Genomic DNA, 6,969 nt, shown 5'->3' with positions numbered 1-6,969 from the left:
AAATGAGACCTGGGGAGGTATAAATTGAGGTGTCTTCTTCCTCCAGGGAACATAATTACGCATTATTGTTCTAATGAAATTTCAACTGACATACTGTGTTCTGTTCCCATCATTCATGCACAGAAATTATGAACTCCAACCATAGCAAATGCAGAGCAGAACATTTACATGACATCTTAGGACAGATTGAGGAAGAGCACAGCTTGTTCACTTCAGCAAAATGAGAACTGAAGAGAATAACCCCATCCCAGAAACACACCAGGAGGAGGGAAAATGCTCTTTTAACTGAAGAACAACGCTGGAAGAAAATCAAGATAATATAGACCAGCTAGAAATAATCTGGGGCTGGAAGTAGGAGAAATGACAGTCGAAGAAATGCAGCTGAGCATGGCTGGGGCCCTCTACAAACAAGAGGTATCGGGGATGAGTGTCATTTCTTTATGCCTGTTCACCAAGATGTCAGTCAGAGCACAACAGTGAGCAGCCCTGACTGCTGTGCTTGAGAACCTTATAGAAGTACTCAGAGGTTTGCTTCTCTCTGGTTCTTTCCTATTTGTGTTCTCCTGGGCACCAAAATTGTGGCAACAATGCAAATCTACTCATAGTTGTGAATTCTAATAGTTTCAAATTGAAACCCTTGTCTTCTTCCTTGATCTAATAAAATCTGCTTCCCCTACACCTGAGGCTCAGGAAGGGAGGCAGAAGACGTGCAGCAAGAGCTCTCAGCATCAGCAGTTTGGGGGGGTTGGCAAAGCGGCAGAGAGGGAGGAAACAAAGGAAAAAAGAATTAAAAACAAACAAACAAACAAAAAACCCAACCAAACAAAAAAACCAACAAGAAACAAGCCCACACCAAAAATTCCCAAACCCGGTAGCACTCTCCGCGTTGCGCGAGGCTCTTTCGGGAACCTGCGTCCGCTGCCCCGGGGAGTGGGGTTACCTCCGAGGGGCCCCCACAGCCTCGGGGCGCCTTTCCCCGTCCCTGACGCCCACCCCCGCATGACTCAAGCGCTGTCTCATTCCCCGCCCGCCCCCGGTGAAAACTTCGCCCGGTAACTTTCCCGGGGCCGGTTCCCCGCTCCCCCCTCCCCGATAGCAGGGGCGCGCACACACACACACACACACACACCCCCTCATCCCAAGCCCCGCTGGAGTCACGGACGGCGGGGCGGTGGTGCCGGGGGGGATGTCGTAGTCGCCGCGTCAGCGGGAGCCCGACGGCGATTGGGGGAGGCCGCCTTCTCCCCGCGGTCCCCAATTATAAAGTGCCGCCGCCGCCGCCCGCACACGCTCCGCAGCGGCGCGCCCGGCCCCGGCAGCGGGCTCGGCTCGGCGCCCCCCGAGCCGCCCTCGCTGGAGCTGCCAGCAGGCCCCGGCTGTGCCTGCCTCCCCCGGGGCTTCTCCGGAGGCTGCTCGGTCCCGCTATAAGTAATAGTGGCTCCCACGCCGAGGCTTCATCAAGGCGCAGCTTCTTCCTCGGCAACTCCCGGGAGCCCCGAGGGCAGCGTGTGTGTGTGAGTGAGTGAGGGAGCTGCTCTGCCGGCGGTCGGGACCGAGGGAGGGCCGGGGTGGCTCTGCCGGGGCTGCTGCTCGGGGGGTCCCGTGGGAAACCCTTTCCCGGAGGGGCCGGGATCCCGTCCGTGCCGCTCCGCGGTGCGTCTCTTCTCCCGCTGTGGTGCCGGCTTTTGCAGGCAGGGAGGGATAAAGTGTTTGGGGACGAACACTTTCACCAAACGGGATCTTCTGAGCGCTTCATCCTCCGGGTCCGCTCCTGTTCCGAACGCAGGTCAGTTGCCTTGCCAAGCGCCTGCTTAGTTCAAACTCCCGCTTACCTGGCGAGCGCCATCACCCCGGCTCTGAAAAGCGTGAGCTTAGCGGAGTTGGTTTGAACCCTATCGCGGCTGGGGGGAGCCCGTGGCGGGGGTGGGAGCGGGAGGAGGCGGCTGCCGGCTGACCTGTCCTTCTTGCAGCCCCATGGCGTTGCTCCTGAGACTCGGCTGCTCGCTGCTGGCCCTCAGCACCTGCCTGCTCCCGAGGGCGCGGGCCGACTGCGGCCGCGACTGCGCCGCCTGCGCCTACCGCCTGGGACCCCGCGCCGGCATCCACCCCCTGGTAAGCGGCACCGGGGCCGCCTCAGCCCCCGCAGCCCCCGCACCGCCTCCCCCTAGCTCTGAAGGGAGGAAGGGGGCAGCGGGAAAAAGCAGCGGAACAAGAAAAATAAATGGTGGGGGAAGTGGCAGGGGGTGGCTCGGAAGACCCTTTTTCTGAACGGGGGAGAGAGGGAGAAGCTGGTTTGGGCAGAGGGGGCGAGGAGCGAGCGGAGAGCGCTGATACAAACCCAGAGCGCCCCGAGGAGCCACCCAAGGCCGCCCGTGCCTCCCGCTGCCCGACGGCGAGCGGCGGCCCTCGGGGATGGGGACAAAGGAACAGCCCCGCGGGGAACAAGGAAAAAGCAGAGTGAAAGCTTAAGGAGGAAGGGAAATCCGACCGGAGAGGGTATCTCTGGGGAAGGAGGGGTCGCTGCCGGGCATTCCAACGCCGACAGGGCGGGGGTAAGCCGAGCAGAACGGGACGGAGGGTGCCGACCCTTGTCCGCTGACTCCATGGTAAGATGAGCTCTCTCCGGGCAGGACGGCTGTCGAGCTGAAAAGATCTGCCTGAAATCTCTCTAAAAAAATAAGTGGGTTTAAAGCCTCTTTGAGCAGCAGTACCTTCGCTGCCTCTCCTCTCTGCACGGTTCTGCACAGCGTTAGGGATATGCCTGTGAAAGACTTCGGCTTCTAAAACAGATTGTGCTAAATCCGGAATGAGGGGCACTGGGGGGTGGGGATTATCTGCAAACTTCATGATGTAGAAACTATTTAAAAGAATAGTCACAGAGGCAGCTCAACTTGAAATTTAAAGATCGGGATGAGTGAAAGCCTGGGGTCCCTCAGCCCTTCCTGAAGAAGGTGAGAACTCTGGCTGCCAAGCACTTTGCCAGTGGCATCGGTTGTTCCTGACCTCAAATACACCCACATTGAGGCATCATGCTCTCGGCACATCTAAAATGATCTTAAAAGTTTTGTTGCTGTCATGTCACTGGTTACTTGGGAGCGTGCAAAAGGAAGAACTGGGCTCTTTAACCTTACACAGAGTTAGGAACCACTAGGTACTTCTGCTTAATTTGAAAGCTCAAGACCTCTTAGCCATTGCAGGCTCAGAAGGGCGATATTCTTTAGACAGCTAGCAAAATAGTTCCCTCTACTTAGTTTTGTTTTGGTTTTGGTTTTTCCCTTTGCTAACACTAGCTTTCAACGAAACTTTAGCTTTTATGTCAACTAGGGTAAAAAAAGTGGTATTTTGCCCTTATCGAGAGAGGGATTTGTGCTTTTTGGAGTATATGTTCTGCATGTCTGTATTGCCAGTCTCTCTTGCACACCTTCAGTAATCATTAAAGAAAGAATCAAAGTCTCATCCTGTAACAATGTTTGCTAGCTAACTAGGTGAAAAAGCAATGTAGCATACCTTGTATTTGTTAAACATGTATGAACAATTCTTGGAAACTATTGTTTCTAGATATTAGTATCTAGTAATATAATTGAATTTATCACATTGTATTTGTAAGAGAGGAGTTGTACCTGGTCACTCACACTTAGGGAGTGTGTTCATCTGACAAGAGGAGATTATTAAAACTAGCTGAGAAAGGGAGAGACCTATTCATGCTTTGATTCAGAGCAATTCCAAAGCCAGACTGAAGCTGAAATCTTAATCTCTTTACAGCATGACTGTAATATATAGTAATAAGCACATAGTGCCAGTTAAATTATTGTGTTGCAAAATATATAAATCCCTTTAATTTTCTTGTGATCGTACCAAAAATATCATATTTAAATTTCTCAGACTAAAGTGAGGCTCAAGAGACAGCTTGTGCAGTGGACAATGACCTATCTGAGAGAGCTGTGCTGGAGTTTAATTTCACACTTTAAAGTATGTTAGGATCCTTAGAACATGTCATCTATAGTCAGAATGAGTGTTTCTCTTATTGAAAATATTGATGATTTTTCTTTACTTATTGTGGTATGAAAACCATGGGCAAGAAGAAAAAACACTGGAATCACTTTATTTTATAACTGAAGGGTATGGCTGCACAAGACATAAATTCCCCTGACACAAGGGAGATAATCATAGCTAATATCTATGTTTCTATCATCACAAGACAAGTTATGAGATATGCACAAGGTACTGAAAGTTTTTGTTTGTTGGGGCCTGACAATTTTTCAACACAGTCAGAAACAACACGGCCTAGGATTTTTTTCCTCTCTCTTTGACGGTCACTGCTTTCCAGCTAGCAAAAATGGAACTTTGATCCTGCTTAAGAGAGCCTGTATTTCTACATTTCTATTGCTACATGTTAGAATGATCTGTTCCACGAAGAGAAACTCATGGCAACACACAGCCTTTAAAGCTATGCAGTGTATTGAAGATACTGAACAGTACAGTACAGCTGGCTTCTTTGCAATACCATGCTGTGCAACTCATTTTCTAAAATTTCTGAATGATACTTTTAATTATGAAGATTGAATATGCTTCTACACTTGCATTATGCAGTAAATCACAATTGGTTTTTACCTTCCCGGTAGTAAATTGAAAAAAAAAAATAAACCATTACTCACACAAGTGTAAGTGAGACACAAGAACTGTACTTGTGGCTTCCTTTGAAACAGAAAGATAGGGGCAACCTTGACATAGAGGACCCAAAATTCATATTATCTGGTAGTCTGTCTCTTAGGGTGGAGACTACGTTGTCCTTCAGAGAGGGATATGAAGAACTTCAAAACAGACAGGTACCAAATCAGCTGTTCCCAAAGAGCATTTCTTCCAAGCCAGTCACAAAGAGAGGCTCACTCATGCTCTTTTATAAACAAGTAAATCTAAGGTAAAGTCATCATGAGGTGATAGTTACTATCAAATCATTCTCAGTAAACCACATCCATTTTTCAGGCATGTACACTAGAATGTGAAGGAAAACTGCCCTCTGCCAAAGCCTGGGAGACCTGCAAGGAGTTCTTGCAGCTGACAAAGCTGGATGTCTCTGAGGATGGCAACATTGCTCCGGATGACAAGAAAGAGCTGGATGAGAACCATTTGCTTGCGAAGAAGTACGGAGGCTTCATGAAAAGATATGGGGGGTTCATGAAGAAAATGGATGAGCTCTATCGAGCAGAACCAGAGGATGAAGCTAACGGAGGAGAAATCCTGGCTAAGAGGTATGGAGGCTTTATGAAGAAAGACTCAGATGACGACGCCCTTGCCAACTCCTCTGATCTGCTGAAGGAGCTTCTAGGAACAGGGGATAACCCTGAAGCGGCACACTATCGAGAGGTAAATGAGAACGACGGCGATGTCAGCAAAAGGTATGGAGGCTTCATGAGAAGCATAAAGCGCAGCCCTGAATTGGAAGATGAGGCCAAAGAGCTGCAAAAGAGATACGGTGGCTTCATGAGAAGAGTGGGCAGGCCAGAGTGGTGGCTGGATTACCAGAAACGATATGGTGGGTTTCTTAAGCGCTTTGCCGACTCCATTCTCCCTTCAGAAGAAGATGGGGAAACTTATTCCAAAGAAGTCCCAGAGATGGAAAAGAGATATGGTGGTTTTATGAGATTTTAATACCTTTTCCTTTATCCCTTTTGTCCTAAATGAGAAAGACTGCCTTATTTGTCATAACTTATTGTAACGTGTTGCTTGTACTGTACAGTTTTTTACTGTCCTTGGTTAATGATGCAAACTGCGATTTGTTGTTTCAGGTTCCGTGTTCTTTTAAGTCAATTAACTAATTTCTGGTTTAGTCAAGTTTCAGTCTGTATTGTAATTCCCATGCTAGAACTATTTTGATTACTGTATTCATTTTCTTTAAAGAGGAACTACATCTACAGTAGAGTTGCTTAACTGTACATACAATAAATTCTTCATCCTAACTGCAAAAATTCTGAAGTGCTATTTTTTCTCTCTGTTGTTTAATGAAATATCATCTCAATTTTTCTTTAAGCCATCATCAGAGCGATGTTAACCTTTTGTTTCCGTAATTACAGAATTTGTAGTGCACACACAACAGTTGAAACATATTTTTGTCTTACTTTTCTGTTTCTTAGAACACCAGAATAATAAATAATTTTAATCAGTTAACAGAATAAATATTTAAGCCTATATTTAAAATTCATAGCATTCAACAATTGATATTAAAAAAGAAGAATCACAAGTGTGTTTGACTTTAGGCACTAAAATAATTTCTCCAGTGTACAACACAGTGATATGTTAGATTAGTTATATCTTTGATATACATCCAATATAGGATTGTACACTTGGCCTTAAAACAGTAAACACTAGTTTAAAAAGTGGTAAGATAAAAGTTCATGCAAAATAAACATGACCCAAAACTGCATAAAAATACCTGATCTTGCAGGGCACCTGACAAATGTTTTTCCATGGAATAGTTTTGTGTTAGATTCCTCAGCTGCTATAAATCACCTTGGAATAACTGAAATATAGGAAACTGCTGGTCAGACTTCTCTGCTTCAAACAAAGGCAGTATAAGTAAATCTGAGAGCAAGCAGAAAAGCCAACACTAACACTGTAGATCCTTAGCAATTTAACCAGGTGGCACTTACATCAAAGGCCAGATCCCATCCCAGAGTACAACTCCTTCCATAATTCTGACTGTCCCCCTTTATTCCTAGTCTGTGAGCAGTTTTCCCTCACCTACTAGTACTTCCTCACTACTAGCAGTGTTTCCCTTACCTACCAGTAGTTACTGGTCACTTCCTACCTAAATTAACATGATGAAAATTGCCATGACCACGGCACTGCCTAAAACTCTCCATGACTCTGCATTCAGCATCCATATTTCAGTTTTGCACAGTACTACCTATTTACAAAAAAGGCAAATTAAAGGTCTGACTTTAATTTCAAGGCAATGGAATTGTCTAGGTA

General features: G+C 46.9%; 1 protein-coding gene across 4 annotated transcripts; it reads left to right on the top strand.

The window, feature by feature from the left end:
• The first annotated feature begins 1,282 nt into the window (after positions 1 to 1,282).
• PENK (proenkephalin) lies at positions 1,283 to 5,966 on the top strand. Of its 4 annotated transcripts, XM_058831993.1 has the most exons (4): positions 1,283 to 1,514; positions 1,692 to 1,786; positions 1,971 to 2,112; positions 4,984 to 5,966. In XM_058831993.1, exons 3-4 carry the CDS (start codon positions 1,975 to 1,977, stop codon positions 5,647 to 5,649), a joined length of 804 nt encoding a protein of 267 aa, XP_058687976.1. In that variant the 5' UTR covers positions 1,283 to 1,514; positions 1,692 to 1,786; positions 1,971 to 1,974; the 3' UTR covers positions 5,650 to 5,966. The 4 variants fall into 4 exon arrangements, with proteins under 4 accessions (XP_058687976.1, XP_058687974.1, XP_058687975.1 ...); XM_058831991.1 differs by lacking the exon at positions 1,692 to 1,786; XM_058831992.1 differs by lacking the exon at positions 1,692 to 1,786 and having other exon boundaries at positions 1,283 to 1,518.
• The last annotated feature ends 1,003 nt before the right edge of the window (positions 5,967 to 6,969 follow it).

Source organism: Poecile atricapillus, chromosome 2 (assembly GCF_030490865.1).
Source record: "Poecile atricapillus isolate bPoeAtr1 chromosome 2, bPoeAtr1.hap1, whole genome shotgun sequence".
NCBI lineage: Eukaryota > Metazoa > Chordata > Aves > Passeriformes > Paridae > Poecile > Poecile atricapillus.
The sequence above is the reverse complement of the archived record's forward strand: the minus strand, read 5'-3'. Positions and strand labels throughout refer to the sequence as shown.